Here is a 14,527-nt window from a genome sequence, read left to right as displayed (position 1 = left end):
GAATTAGAGGTTGTGCCGCACCCATCGCATTGCCGTTAGCCATAGGTTTTCCTCTCAAGTGTTTCACTCGACTCTTTTTTTCTCTCAAGTGTTTCACTCCACTCTTTTTTTCTCTCAAGTGTTTCACTCCACTCACGAGATGTATCCTCTCTACTCACTCTCTCAAGATGGCTCTAGATACCAAAATTGTTGGGAAAAAGAAGCATAAAGCTAATGTGAAAAACAAGAATATGCAGAAGAGTTGTTCTCTATTATTTGATGAATAAAAACAGTACATCGTACTTCATTATTTATAGAGCAAAGAAAAAAACTTATCCACTACTAAGTCAGCAACAATGCTAACAAACCACTACTCAACTACCTAAAGAATAGGACTGAATTTGACTAATTAAAATAGAAAATTACGGCATTAACAAACTAACTAAAAATGACTTATTCAAACTTTGAATTATTCTTCAACAAAATGGAGCAGAAAAGTTTTGAGCCTGATGGGGAGCAACGAAAATATAAACACGAGCGACACCGCCAAAGCGAGAGAATTCAGCTGCATGAAAGCATAGAGATCGATGTTCATGTACATGGGTGCCATTGGGTCCCCACCGCCGGGGACGCCACCAGGAGGGCTGAGCACCGCTTGGTAAGTGGCGGTAGCGATCAGAACCGCCACCACTAGTAAGGAGTTTCGGGTCTCGCTCCGAATGCCGTAGTCTAGATATGCCCCGAGTTTAATCATTTTCTCCCAAATCGATACCTTTGAGCTCAAGTACTGAGCTACCGTGGTAGTAGCAGCAGTAGTAGTAGTTGTCGTCAATTTTGATGCTCCAGCTTCATTGTATTTTCCGCTTACTATCGCCGATACATACTAATTGATGGGGCCCATTTTGGCAAGTTTGGGCTGGACCCAAGAAAGTGGGCTAGAAGAGGAAACACGAGCTGGACCAGAGGAGTTTGTACGAATTGGTGGCCCAAATTAGGCCTTAGCTCATATGACAAGGCGCGAACTGCATAGGAAGACTCGAAGAAGAAGGAAAGAAGATATCTTATACAAGGAAAGGAGATAAAATCGGATAAGTAAAGAGGGAAACGCGTAATTTAGAGATAATTGGCTAATTACACGCCTCTTGATAATAGGAAAATATCTAGAATATTAACTCACCTATATAAACACATGTAAAAACCCTCATTAGGGTTACGTTTTAAGACATCAATAATATATTTCTTTACTTTTTCTCTAAAAGCTTCATTTTATCCTTTACACATCTAGCCATCGCTGTCCGATCCGGCTAGTAGTGGATTCTCCGGCAACGCTCAAAGTAGGGTTTCGGAGAAGGTCTTGAGGGTGTGAAATTCGAGCACCATCAAGTGGCGCCGTCTGTGGGAACTTCGAATCGAGCTGAGACGTTGAGGGTCATTAACAAACAGGGAAAATTCTTATATAGCAATTCTCGTATATTCCTCCTATTCACGAGTTTATGAAATTTAATCACATGTTTATATGGATGTTCAAGAAATATACTCTTAATATGATTTGATTTGATATGATTTTGTTCTAATAATGCGTCTGTTATAGGATTCTTGATTTCCAAAATTCTCATATATATGATTTCTTTTCCATGAATTGTGCTATGTTTTAGGGTAATGAGCATCTGCCAGTTTATATGAAAATGTCATAATTGCCTAATGTTGTTCGCTCTTAAAATTGGTTTTATATTGCAAGCATGTTGTACATTAATATGCTCTTGATTGGCGAGGTCGGCGAACACACGTGGTGCTGAGTATTTGAATTTAATCTTTTATATTTTATGTGGAAGCGGCCAAGCCAATTCATATATATTTCTAGTGTGCTGTGGATATACATGTTAATAGAAAAAAGATTTGATTTGTATTACATGTTTTGACTGTTTGCGCAGACATGTGGGTACTACACTACTTAAGGTAACTTTAATTATAACATGTTGGTTTGTAATGAAATCTAGGAGGATATGATTTGAATATTTAATTCAATAATAAGAACACTTGATTTTATCTCCATGCACTACACTGTTCCTCGAGCATTGTGTAGATTGTGCTAATCCTGCAGGTGTGATAGTTTATCCCTGACATATGAACTAATAAATTCAAATAAAGCTCGAGAGAACATCAGCTCGCATCTCATCTCCTAGCCTAGTTGTTCGTGGAACTCGCATGAAATCCTCAGATCGCCATTCTATTAAGCTCTCAATGCCTAACCAAGCTCGGAGTTTATGGGCAGGCTTATTTATCCTTCGAGATTGTCATAAAAAATCCGCTTCACTATCTTGAGCTCGATATTAAGCAGCTCGTTGTTACTATAATTATTTTAACTAATCTTTATTTTGCAGTTCGTCTACCAATAGATCTAGAGTTCGGTGTTAATGAGCTCGTTTTTATGAGAATATCTGAGTTATTATTAGAGTTATTTGAGCCAATCTTTCTTTGCAGCTCGCCTATCTCTCAAAGATCGGCGTTAACGAGTGCGTTAATATTAATATTAAAATTATTTGAGCTAACCTTCACTTGCAGCTTGACTATATGTTATTGGAACTCCGCGCTTATCTTAGTTTATTTACTGGAGCTTGTATATTAGCTCGCGTTTACCGGATCCGGCCCGCATTAATTCCTTCGTCTTGATGCTCGTTCCTTTATAGTATCAATCAAATTAATCACACAATTTGAGTCTCCAATGAACCACTTCGTTTAGATCACTAGAGACTAGGGGAGAGTAGATGATGGGGGTCAATTTGACATTTTATTGGGCTCGTGTAAATCTTTGGGCTTGGAGCCCATTGGTGGACCATGACCCAACTTTATCATGTTTAATGGCTCAAAATTAGGTCAAAGCCTAAAAAATAGGTATGACTTATAAATATTTCCACCTTCTCCTCTCTAAAAGGTACGCTTTATTTACACACATTACACACTCCAACACACACTAAATCACACGATCAACATCACAGATCTCACATCGTCTTCTTCTCTATTTCGTTTTCCTATCATTTTACTCTTTCCTGAACTATTTTCCCAATTAACTTGAGCGTCGGAGGATTTCCCCAGAGCTCAAGCCCCATGATTTCAGGTAACCCTCGTATTAATAGGTCAAGTATGCTTCAATTTGACTTCGTATGAGGTCGCATTTGAGTTTGGTAACCCTCGTTTATTTAATGATACTCGCATTTATCTTTTTAAAACTACAATAATGCCTATTTCTCTCAAGGATTTACCTGTCATGAAACCTATTGAAGCGTTGCTATACATATTTGACTATAACATCCTTTTAGAATTTTACTTCAATATCTTAATACATGACTCCACGGCTTTGAACTTACTTGTTGATGCTTGAATTTATTTAAGCTCGTCTTTTGAAGTCCAAAAGTGTCTCGAAAAGTTATTATATGCTCGCATATGTCTCTAAAAGTTCGCAGCTATCTGTCACAATTAAATTCTTGAATAATAAATTCTTTTGATTCAGTTTATCTTAAGCTCAATTATCTATTAGATTTCATCATGCATGAACTCGCATATGTATCTTCGCTATATGTTTTATATTAAAAAAAAATGAGTTCGGTAAGGGTTGGAATATCCCCGCGGCTTCGGCCCAAAAGGTAGTTGAAAGTGTTTAAAATGGTTGGAAGATCCCCGCGGCTTCGGCCCAAAAGGTAGTTGAAAGTGTTTGATAAGGGTTGGAAGATTCCCGCGGCTTCGGCCCAAAAGGTAGTTGAAAGTGTTTGATAAGGGTTGGAAGATTCCCGCGGCTTTGGCCCAAAAGGTAGTTGAAAATGTTTGATAAGGGTTGGAAGATCGCCGTGGCTTCGGCCCAAAAGGTAGTTGAAAGTGTTTGATAAGGGTTGGAAGATCCCCGCGGCTTCGGCCCAAAAGGTAGTTGAAAGTATTTGAGAAGGGTTGGAAGATTCCCGAGGTTTCGGCCCAAAAGGTAGTTGTGTTCGCCCGAAACGTAAGTTATGAACGTTCGCACGGTTGAGCTTATTACGCTCGTTTGAACAAAATATTAACCACCTATGGTTAAGAAAATCAAAAAAAAAAAAAAAGGATAATCGATTTCAAAAAAAACAATAATACTTCAATAATCGCATGTTCGAAAACAAACATAAAACGTCAAGGCTCCGCGAAAAGAGAAAACGGATAACTTAAGCTAAAAGCAAGCGGAAAAAAAAAAAAAAAAAAAAGGATGATCGATTTCTGACTTTTCATATTCTCAAGCGAACCACTTCGCTAGGTTCACTAGAGAATAGGGGGGAGTAGATGATGGGGCCCATTTTGGCAAGTTTGGGCTGGACCCAAGAAAGTGGGCTGGAAGAGGAAACACGAGCTGGACCAGAGGAGTTTGACGAATTGGTGGCCCAAATTAGGCCTTAGCTCATATGACAAGGCGCGAACTGCATAGGAAGACTCGAAGAAGAAGGAAAGAATATATCTTATACAAGGAAAGGAGATAAAATCGGATAAGTTAAGAGGGAAACGCGTAATTTAGAGATAATTGGCTAATTACACGCCTCTTGATAATAGGAAAATATCTAGAATATTAACTCACCTATATAAACACATGTAAAAACCCTCATTAGGGTTACGTTTTAAGACATCAATAATATCTTTCTTTACTTTTTCTCTAAAAGCTTCATTTTATCCTTTACACATCTAGCCATCGCTGTCCGATCCGGCTAGTAGTGGATTCTCCGGCAACGCTCAAAGTAGGGTTTCGGAGAAGGTCTTGAGGGTGCGAAATTCGAGCACCATCACTAATTATCACAAAACACAGTATATATATATTTTTCAAAATTATTAACAATATTATTACATCGATATATCTCATTTGATCAATTAATTAAATGGTAAATTCCACTTTTCCCTTGTACTTTGGTTCGATATCACTTTACCCCATCTTACTCTCGATTGCATCGATTTTTCCCCTGTACTTAAAAGTTTGTCTCAATGTGACCAGTTGTTAGACATTTAACCTTAACACCATTTTGTCTAAACTCTGAAATTACTAAAACACCAACCGCCATTATAAATAATTATTAAAAAAAAAAAAAAAAAAGAATAAGTAAATAATAATAAATAATTCAAGACAATGAGAAAGCATAGTTCATGGCAACCAAAATTTATTTTTAATAATTATTTAAACTGGGAGGGGTGATTTTTTTGTAATTTTCAGACTTAGATCAAACGTTATTAATATCAAATGTCTAAAAACTAACGGCGATGACCACATTGAGACAATTTTTCAAGTACTGAGGGTCAAATCGATGCAATTAAGAGTATAAGGGGATAAAGTGATATCGAGCCAAAGTATAAGGGGAAAGTGGAATTTACCCTTAATTAAATGCAAACCTCGTAATTATCAAAAAAAAAAAAAAAATGCAAACCTCGTATTGATTAGTGGACATGTCAGCATCCAAAATAGTATAGCCTAGCCCATCCATCAATTCCAACACATCTCTTCTACCACACCTAATAAGCCACCCACATAAAACCCGAAACGCAGCCCACTTCCGGTTCCTCACCGCCACGTGGGCCGCGCTCTCCCCGCGGACCGTTAACACGTCGATCGATTCCGGGCAAGTGAGAAGAATTTGAGCCAATAAATCGGCATCGTCTACTTCGGCTGCGTAATGGAGGGGCGTGATTCCCTCCCTCCCTTGTACTCGGGCCAGTCCCGGGTTCAACTTTATCATGGCTCCGGCAGTTCCGCCGTGGCCCCGCCGCATGGCCAGGTCAACGGGGGTCAACCCGTCGGTGTTCAGCTTTGTACAGAACGAGGGCATGAGCCTCTGGATTTCTAGCGCCAGCAGCGTCCGTCCTTCTCCGGCGGCTAAGTGCAGTGGCGTGGCGGCGAACGGCTTCCGGTCGAAGTCATGTAGAAAATCTGGATCATGCTTTATTAGTTTGTACAAGGAAGCTATTGCTTGTTCATCGGAACCACGCAATAGTACTTCTTCCATTATTATTTTTTCTCCAACTATATTTTTTAACTTTGATCAATCATCAAGGAATGTATATATATGTATATATATATATATATATATATATATATATATATATATATATATGGGGTGAATTACAACCACTCCTGAGGTATGGTCAAATTACGGAAAAAATACTCATGATTTACGACCATTACTGAGGTATGGTGAAATTATGGAAAAAACCCTCATGTTTAGGTAATTATAACCACAATTCAACTATAAATCTTTTTACACGTCTATCCTCGCGGTGTCGAATTTAGTGAAATCTTCTAGAGTATATGAAATATTCTCAATTTTCTAACCTTTTTTTTTCTTCATTCGAGCTCCACATTTTGAAGCAAGACGATCATAAGAAGTGTTTTTTTGCTTGTACATATCAGATTGTAGTGCATCCGAAACTGCATTTTTGGACAAAACGCGTACAAATTAAAGAATATTCCACGAAATCTAGAAGATTATGTTGAATTTAACACCATAAGAGTGAATGTGTAACAAGATTCATAATTAATGATAGTTGTAATTATCCAATATGAGTGTTTTTTCATAATTTGACTAAACGTCAGGGTAATTATAATTTGTGCTAAAAAATATTGTTCCAAAATCAGAAAGTTTCGAATCTCGTAATCAGGCGGAATTCAAAATTTTCATTCCAGTTTACACGCCAAATTGGACCTTAGATGAAAATTCATAAGCCCATAAATTAAGGGCCAGAGACTTATCTTTACCCGGTCCATTTATTTACATCTAACAAGTCTTAGAAATTTCAAGAACCTTCTTCGCACTTGAAAGAAACATCGATAAACGACGTCGTTTCTCTTCTCGTCTACATTTTCACGAGCAATACACTCTGAATTTCTTGATTGAATTTTACTTCAGTTTGCACATTCTTGCTTAGGTACGTTCTGTATCACCTAAAATCATTTGCGCAAGTGTTTCGTGTAACTACAAAGAAATTAAAAAAAAACAAATTTGAAAACAAAAACAAAATAAAAATGGAACCTTTATTTCAGACAGTGTAATTAGGGTTCTAGTGGTGTTTCTATTCACAGTAACTTTTTGAGTTATCTTGATTTCATTTGTGTTGTGGTGTGTTGGTTTTTAGACTCACAATTTGATTGAATTAGTTTTTTTTTTTTTTTTTTTTTTGATCTAGTTCAAAATATTTCTGAATAATTTCTCTTTGAAATTTTCTGCAGATCCGTGTTTCTTGAACTAGAGTTGTAAAATTCACATGATTGCATCTTTTCGGGCTTTAGCGAGCAAATTTAGGCCCGTCTATTCTTCGAAAGGAAGATGGGGTAAATTTTATTAATCTTCTGTTAATTCATCTCGGATTAATTCCGAATACAACGAAAATGTCGATAATATATCAAATTAATTGCACAAATTTTGTGGGCGCAGTTGGCACGATGACTCCTAGAAAACTCGCAAACGATAATAATCCTAGTGATGCATGTTTCGCAGAGGAGGAAGCCGAGCCGAAAGTTGCTTTTGCCAGGCCGCCTTTACTTCCGCCACTCCTCGGACCATTGGTCGCTCTCTCGGTGGTGCAATCGTCGACTAAGTGGGATAACAACGACGATTGAATAAAAGGTGACACTTTGTCGTTTCCTTCGAGTTATTAGTATAATGTAGTGTGTGATTGTAAATAAATCGAAAAGCGCGTGTGTGTATTATATGTTGAAGATCTTTGCGAGATAGTGAAGTATTTTGAGGGTGAAGCTCAGAATCGAAGATGCGATGTTCAATAGTTTGATGTACCATGCAAGAATTGGGCTTATTACGGGCTTTATACATACGTTGCATGTGTTTAGCAGTATCCGAAATACGATATGTGGACTCTTTAAGAACCCTGCATGAACAAGATAATGTTCTGTTGTTACGGTGTTTAAAAGACGAGATTAATAAATAAAGTATTTATTGAATGTTGATACGCACACTCTGTAGCTGCTGGGAATGCGTCGAATAGTGTACTCACTATCTTGAATATAGTCTGATTTTCAGCCCAAAAAAGAAACTAGTTATGAAGTAATTGAAAATCGAGCAGTTCATTGAATACTAAAGTAGCTCGTAAATATCATATAGTGTTTCCTCGATTATTATTATTATTATTTTTTTTTTGCAATTAGCTAGTTCTCGGCTGCTTAGTTATTCGACATGTCCGGCTATTTTATTGAGGAAACGAATATATAATAAAAATGAGTTTTAAGGAAATTTAATTACCAGTGCTACAACTCCTAGTTTGATAGGCGACTCGATGAGAACTTGAGCTTTCCTGCATGTAATAGCGAAAATCGTATTATTTTTTTTAATTTCCTATTTAATAAAATCATGAGAGGTTCTGTATTTGTTTAGAAATTGTAATTTTCCATACCCGATGACTAGTTGATCGCCTTTTACGAGTAGTGAGTAATAGCTGCATCCCCTAGTGAAAGGGACCTGTATTTTATTCCAATCTGCAGTCACACAATCGAAATTCTCCTTATTATTAATTCTTTATTTTTATTGATCAAAAAAAAAAAAAAATTGGGGAGAAATTACCCAAGTGCCAATTGACGCCAGCTGTATAGTCGTTTCCTTCGCATATATGGTTGACGTGAAATTTCATATTATGACCCATGGACGTAGTTAATTGTTCCAAGAAACGCAATACCTCCTATAGAATCGAGAGAGAAATTCCGTTACGTGAATAAAAAGTGGTTCGATTATTCGTTAAATTTCTGAAATTGGAATATACGAATAGCGAATACCTTTTTCCCTCGGAACGGTTTAGGAAAAGAGTAGTCTTCGTAGAGACAATCTTCAGCTATCAAACTGTCGAGTTTTTTCAAGTTCTTGTCGTTAATTGCCGAGTAAAACTGCGTAACCGTTCGAGCAGGAGAAGGTGAGCTCGAGTTGGAAATATAATTCCGATGTGGGACCGCGTATAGTTTCGTTGGTTTTCTTTCGACGACCCTCTTCGTGTATTTGATTTCGTTTTTCGACTGTATACTCTGCCTGGTAATAAACCTGCTAAATCCCATAGCAGCAGCCATTGCAGGAAGTTTTGAAACTGGATTTACTTTGTTTTACGTGAAGTTTTACGGGAAGTTTTGAGTAATGTAAGAGGACAAAAAGGTCATTGTTTTTGTTCCTTCGGAGGTGGAAAAGGGTATCTTGGTACATTGCTTTGAAATGTAGACAAAGAATTTGATTCGATAAACTCTCTGCATGTTGAGAAAGTTATGCCATTTTCAGACAGCCCGGAAATTTATTCTCCGTCTTGTTTCGATTTTTAGACTATTAAGGAACATACTTTCTAATTAATTTAGATACGTCGGCTGTTATTTCTACAAGCATAAATAACAAGAATCTAATCGGGTGAACTCGAAATTGGAACCCATCTTTTACTTCCGAACAAAATTGAAAATTTTCCGAAAAAGCCACTTTCGATCCGTTCCCTCCGAATCGACACAAATAACAAGAATGGTTAAAATATATAATATAACTTTATGACATATTTTGTAATTTTATAATATAACTTATGTAATATTTTATAGGAAAAATATATAAGAATCCAGGGGACAAGTAAATTAAGACCTTAAAAAAGATTAATTGGTATCATCAGTCTATTAGAAATTAACTTTTGCATTTTAGTTTATCAGAAAATCTCTATTTTAATTTGTTGTTCCTACATGAGGTTGTATTTATTGCGCGTTGTCGAACTCTCTTTTGGATTTTCTTGCATTTTTTTGAAAATTTTCAAAGAAGATAGAAAAATATTGTGAAAATTCCCATCATATCCAAATTTGGAACTAGAAATTATAAACTAATATAGTTTATAGAATTTCCGAAATCCCGCCGATTCCGAAATTGGAATGAATTTTGCATTCTAATTTTTTTGGAACAGAAATTGGAACCCATCTTTTACTTCCGAACAAAATTGAAAATTTCTACCACCATAAATAACAAGAATCTAATTGGGTCGTTTGGAAAATGCAAGGTATATAACTGTGTCTCGCGCAAATAAATAATCGAAAACGAAAACGAAATGCTGTTGAATAAATCCGCAAGCCACCAAAATTTGTTTACAGTGATAGTTTTACAGGGGAAACATAACAGTACTAAGAGTTTCAAACATTATAGTAAGTAACTTAGTACTGAGATTTCTTCCTAGGCGAATCCGAATACCGAGGAGAGGAAGATGGCGAAACGATCGAGACCAATGATTGTAATGCCTTTGCCGCTATCTTCATCTTGATTTGGCCTCTTTGTGGAACGGGACTTGTACTCTTGAAATTCTTGCCGAATGCAGCTGCTGACGTGGCATCGTTTACCTTTGTCCTCATTTTCTTGAAAGATTTTTTTTTTCGACGTAAAATTGAACTAATTCTTGTTTTTTTGTAAGAGAGATCGATTTAGCGGATCTTTGAGACTTGGATATTGAATAATGCGTGAAAAATCGAGTATATATAGGAAAAGATTTTCGAGGTCGAGTTAGCCTTGTTTTGAGATGTTGGGTGGGTAAGGGAAAATGGTAGCAATTTGTTGCCGGAGATTAGTAGTAGTGAATAGGCAGGGCAGTGAGGAACATGACAGCTAAAACAATTGTGACATTGAAAGATTCTGTCAGGGCAGCACATTTACATATTATTTTTTTTTTATTATTAATATTATTATTTTTAATGATTTATTTATTTATTTATTTATTAATGTTTTGGCTGTTACAAGGCAGAGATGGTTTCCTATTATTGAATAGGGTAGATGATTTTTTATATGTCAACCCCATCTTATATGAGTAAACAATAATATGAGTTATAACAATATTTTTAAAAATAATTAACCATTCTTGTTATTTGTGTCAATTCGGACGGAAGTGATTTTTTCGGAAAATTTCAATTTTGTTTGGAAGTAACAGATGGGTTCTGATTTTCGTTCCAAAAAAATAAGAATGCAAAATTCATTTCAATTTTAGAATTAGCGGAATTTTGAAAAGTTCAGGAACTACATTAGTTTATACTCTCTTGTTTCAAATTCGGATATGATAGGAATTTTCGCAATATTTTCCTATCTTTTTTGAAAATTTTCAGGAAAATGCAAGAAAATACAAAAGAGAGTTCGACAAAACGCAATAAATACTACCGCATATAGGAACAACAAATTAAAACAGAGATTTTCTGATAAGCTAAAATGCAAAAAATAATTTCTGATACCAATTAATTTTTTTTAAGATCTTAATTTACTTAGCCCCTTGGATTCTTATATACTTTTCCTATAAAATATTCCATAAGTTATATTATGGAATATAAATATGTCATAAGGTTTTATATATTTCGAAACGTAATTGAAATGTTTGGAATTAAAATCGGATCAAAGTAATTAAAAAAAATCGGTAATTTTATATATAATTCCGATTATGTTCCAAATAAAATCGGAAAAAATGAAAATCAGAACTTCAGAAATCGAAATGGAAAATACGGTTCCATATTCGGATACTTTTGGAATTCGGAAATTTCATTCCAATTTCATTTTCCTATTCACAATGTAATAATCTAGGGTAAAATTCATTTTGCACCTCTATACTATACGAAATGTATCATTTACCCCCTAAAACCCCCTGCCGCTGATAACCTTTTTTACTGATACCATTAGTCAAACCCTTTGACCTACTGTTGCAAAGAGTTATTGGCTTTTTTCGGCGAAAATACTCCAAATAATCTCTAGGCTTAGTTTTGGTCATTTTTCATCAAAATTTCCACTCCTTTCAGTTTTTTTTCTCATTTTTTTTCACTTTATTCAGTCATTCTTATCTGTTGTCAAACCTTTTTTCTTTCGTTCCTGCATAAAAAAGCTGAAAATTTGAATTCATAAAAATGAAGCTTTGCAAATCATGAATGCAAAAACTCATAAAATAGAAAACTGAAAGTCCATAATTTGAAATAATTGCAAAGCTGAAAACAAAGCTTTTCATATTATAATCGCTAAACCCAAAAAGAAAAAAAAAAAAAAAAAAAAAACTGCGCAAACTTCTAAAATCAAACACTAAAATCGACAAAAACACTCTAATTGAACGAACGCTAAAAATTGTCAATAATCCTATAAAGTGAAACAACCTAGAAAAAAAATTAGGGGATTCCATCAGACATAAAGAGGGTAAAAAAGTTATTGCACAATCAACTTTAACACCTTTAAAGTTTGACCGTTGACCGCGAAAAAGGGGGCATTTGATGTTTACTATACATCTGGGGGTAAATGATATATTTCGCATAGTATAGGGGTGCAAAATGAATTTTACCCTAATAATGTATTACCATTTGAGCATTTCTCCGGCCAAAAAATAAAATAAAAAATTCAAGCTGTCACATGCTGAATGGGAATCTTTGGTCCAGCTGGCATGCCACCCTCCATCCCATCCCCGTGGCAAATTAATTTCAAGATTTCTTGCTCGATCAACCTTTCCTACAGTCGTACAATCTGTCCTTTTACTTCAGACTTCACAGTTAATTGAAGAAATTGAGATTGTAGTTGTTAACATGGTATCGAAGCGTGTTTGTAAGTGATGACCCGTTGTACGGCATACGTGAGGTCAAATTTTATTTGTTACGCCCATACTCGTTTAAACGTGGAATAAGTATCTTGTCTTCTTGAGCTAGCTTTCAGAGACGAGTTCTACCCAAATCCATTTTAAATTATCCACTAGTATCGATTAGTGAATGCTGTACCACGAGCGTGTATATATTGCATATGGTAGCAAAATGTAGTATATTATACAGTTATACTGACCCTTTGTTGTGCAGTACAATGCACAAGTGTCCTCTAAACATGAAGAGAGCCATTTCAGCAAATGCCCCTTCAAATAAACAAAGTTCCAACATTTCACATTTCCCACTCAAAGGGTATTACCGACATTTCACATTTCCGACCAAATCCAAGCCCGAATATCATTCTCTTCGCAAAATAGTTGTCAAACACTCCACTCTCGTTTCACCAAACAATTTCAGAACACAAAATTAGAGATATCTTTCTTATGGTGAATTGTGCATATTGTAGTCCGAAAATTGTGAGAATTGTTCATTTCCTCTTCGATTAGAAAGCTAGCTGAGTGTTCCCGTCACAAGGGTTCAAAATCATGAGAGAAGGAACACAAAAGAGGACACTAGTAATGTATGGTTTCAATTCGAACAATGTGTATGCAATTGTGAGAATACCAATGCATCAGGCCGGAAACGCACAAATATCTTACCTCTGTTAAAGTTCTTTCACTTTGGGAGAGAAGAATCGTAATTTTGGAGAGTAGGTAGAACACTAATTTTTCGATCCTAATGTGTCATTAGCAGGTTATACGACAAAATTATACATATATATACCTTGAAATGATGGCAATACCCATTGAGTGAATGAAGTTTTGTCAATTCTGTAAAAGATACGCCGGAAGTTTGACTTTGGGGCAAAATGCAACATACATATATTTTGCAAGGGTGGACGTCAATTTTTTTTTTATTTCTAGGGGCCAAAGTGCAATTTGTCCTAATTTTATATTGTAATAAAAAAGTTTTGGAAAAAACCTACATAAATTTACATATATGTATGAAAGAAGTTCAAAAATATGCTGCTTGTAAATGGAGGTATGTTACTCATTCCTACTGCAAAGGTTATAAGTTTTATGCAAAAAAATGTAATCTTGAGAGGTGGAAAAAGGTATCTTGGTTCCTTGCTTTGAAATGTAGCCAAAGAATACGATTACTATAAATTTATTCTCCGTCTTCTTGCTTCGATTTCGACTATTAAGGAACATATTTGCTTAGATACGTCCTCGGTTGTTTCTTTCAGCATAAATTACAAGGATCCAATTGGGTCATCCGAAATTGCAAGGTCTTGAAAAATAAAATATGGAGGTTTTAGCATTCGGTACCCCTGTATAATGTCTAATGGTTAAAAAAATCCTTGTGTTAAAACAATAAGCACATACCCCCTTATGTTACATAGTCAACGATATTAAGGCTCCTCCTATGAGCTGTTCGTGTAATATACACGCCAAATATGCGACTGAGGTTCGATTTTTTTATATGAAAAGACCCAAATACCCTTTACATTATAAATTTCAAAAATAAGCCTCAAATAAAATTTTCATTTTTTTCAATTCAGTCCCTTGAAGGAAAGCCCTCTTCTTCCTTAAGTCAGGGACTGATTTGCAATTTTCCAAAAATACACTGAACATAGCTGACCGCCGCTCTCCTTCCGGCGCTCTACGGCCTCACCTCCCTCCATATCCTCAGCCTCCGCTTCGCTCCACCACTCCAACAGTTTCTCCGACGAAATTCGGTTCGGATTGGAGCTAAGATTCAAGCTCATTATTCTTCTGCAAAACCCATCAACAACCCGTGAAACTCCAAGAAAATATCTGCCCTCATCGAAAACAGAGTTTTTCGGAGAAAAAAATCCAAGAAAAAAACTATTTATGCAAGATGCATGATGCCTCCGGATCCAAACATTCCCGTTGTTTTTCTGCTTTTTATCGTCTTCTCCGACGATGGCGGCAATTAAGG

At 35.9% G+C, this 14,527-nt stretch overlaps 2 protein-coding genes across 2 annotated transcripts; both read right to left on the bottom strand.

Moving 5' to 3' along the window:
• Positions 1 to 448: 448 nt before the first annotated feature.
• Positions 449 to 6,010, bottom strand: LOC105955081 (uncharacterized). Its single transcript, XM_088818047.1, has 2 exons — positions 5,358 to 6,010; positions 449 to 862 (listed from the first exon to the last, which is right to left on the bottom strand). The coding sequence occupies exons 1-2, from the start codon at positions 5,976 to 5,978 to the stop codon at positions 449 to 451; spliced, it is 1,035 nt and encodes a 344-aa protein (XP_088674173.1). The 5' UTR covers positions 5,979 to 6,010.
• Positions 6,011 to 7,278: 1,268 nt separating this feature from the next.
• LOC105955135 (Nuclear transport factor 2 (NTF2) family protein) lies at positions 7,279 to 9,123 on the bottom strand. Its single transcript, XM_088817786.1, has 6 exons — positions 8,753 to 9,123; positions 8,544 to 8,658; positions 8,377 to 8,458; positions 8,226 to 8,277; positions 7,941 to 7,995; positions 7,279 to 7,854 (listed from the first exon to the last, which is right to left on the bottom strand). The coding sequence occupies exons 1-6, from the start codon at positions 9,035 to 9,037 to the stop codon at positions 7,676 to 7,678; spliced, it is 768 nt and encodes a 255-aa protein (XP_088673912.1). The 5' UTR covers positions 9,038 to 9,123; the 3' UTR covers positions 7,279 to 7,675.
• Positions 9,124 to 14,527: the final 5,404 nt, after the last annotated feature.

This window comes from Erythranthe guttata, chromosome 5 (genome assembly GCF_056151865.1).
Source record: "Erythranthe guttata isolate IM_541 chromosome 5, IM_541, whole genome shotgun sequence".
Lineage (NCBI taxonomy): Eukaryota > Viridiplantae > Streptophyta > Magnoliopsida > Lamiales > Phrymaceae > Erythranthe > Erythranthe guttata.
The sequence above is the reverse complement of the archived record's forward strand: the minus strand, read 5'-3'. Positions and strand labels throughout refer to the sequence as shown.

Excerpts from the sequence above, each read along its gene's own strand:
- LOC105955081 (XM_088818047.1), bottom strand. The coding sequence starts at position 5,978 with ATGGAAGAAGTACTATTGCGTGGTTCCGATGAACAAGCAATAGCTTCC. Across the intron at positions 863-5,357 it reads TAATTACGAGGTTTGCATTT|TATGTATCGGCGATAGTAAG; the intron begins AATTAAGGGTAA and ends CCCATCAATTAG.
- LOC105955135 (XM_088817786.1), bottom strand. The coding sequence starts at position 9,037 with ATGGCTGCTGCTATGGGATTTAGCAGGTTTATTACCAGGCAGAGTATA. Across the intron at positions 8,659-8,752 it reads AACCGTTCCGAGGGAAAAAG|GAGGTATTGCGTTTCTTGGA; the intron begins GTATTCGCTATT and ends TCGATTCTATAG. Across the intron at positions 7,855-7,940 it reads ATTCCCAGCAGCTACAGAGT|GGTTCTTAAAGAGTCCACAT; the intron begins GTGCGTATCAAC and ends TTGTTCATGCAG.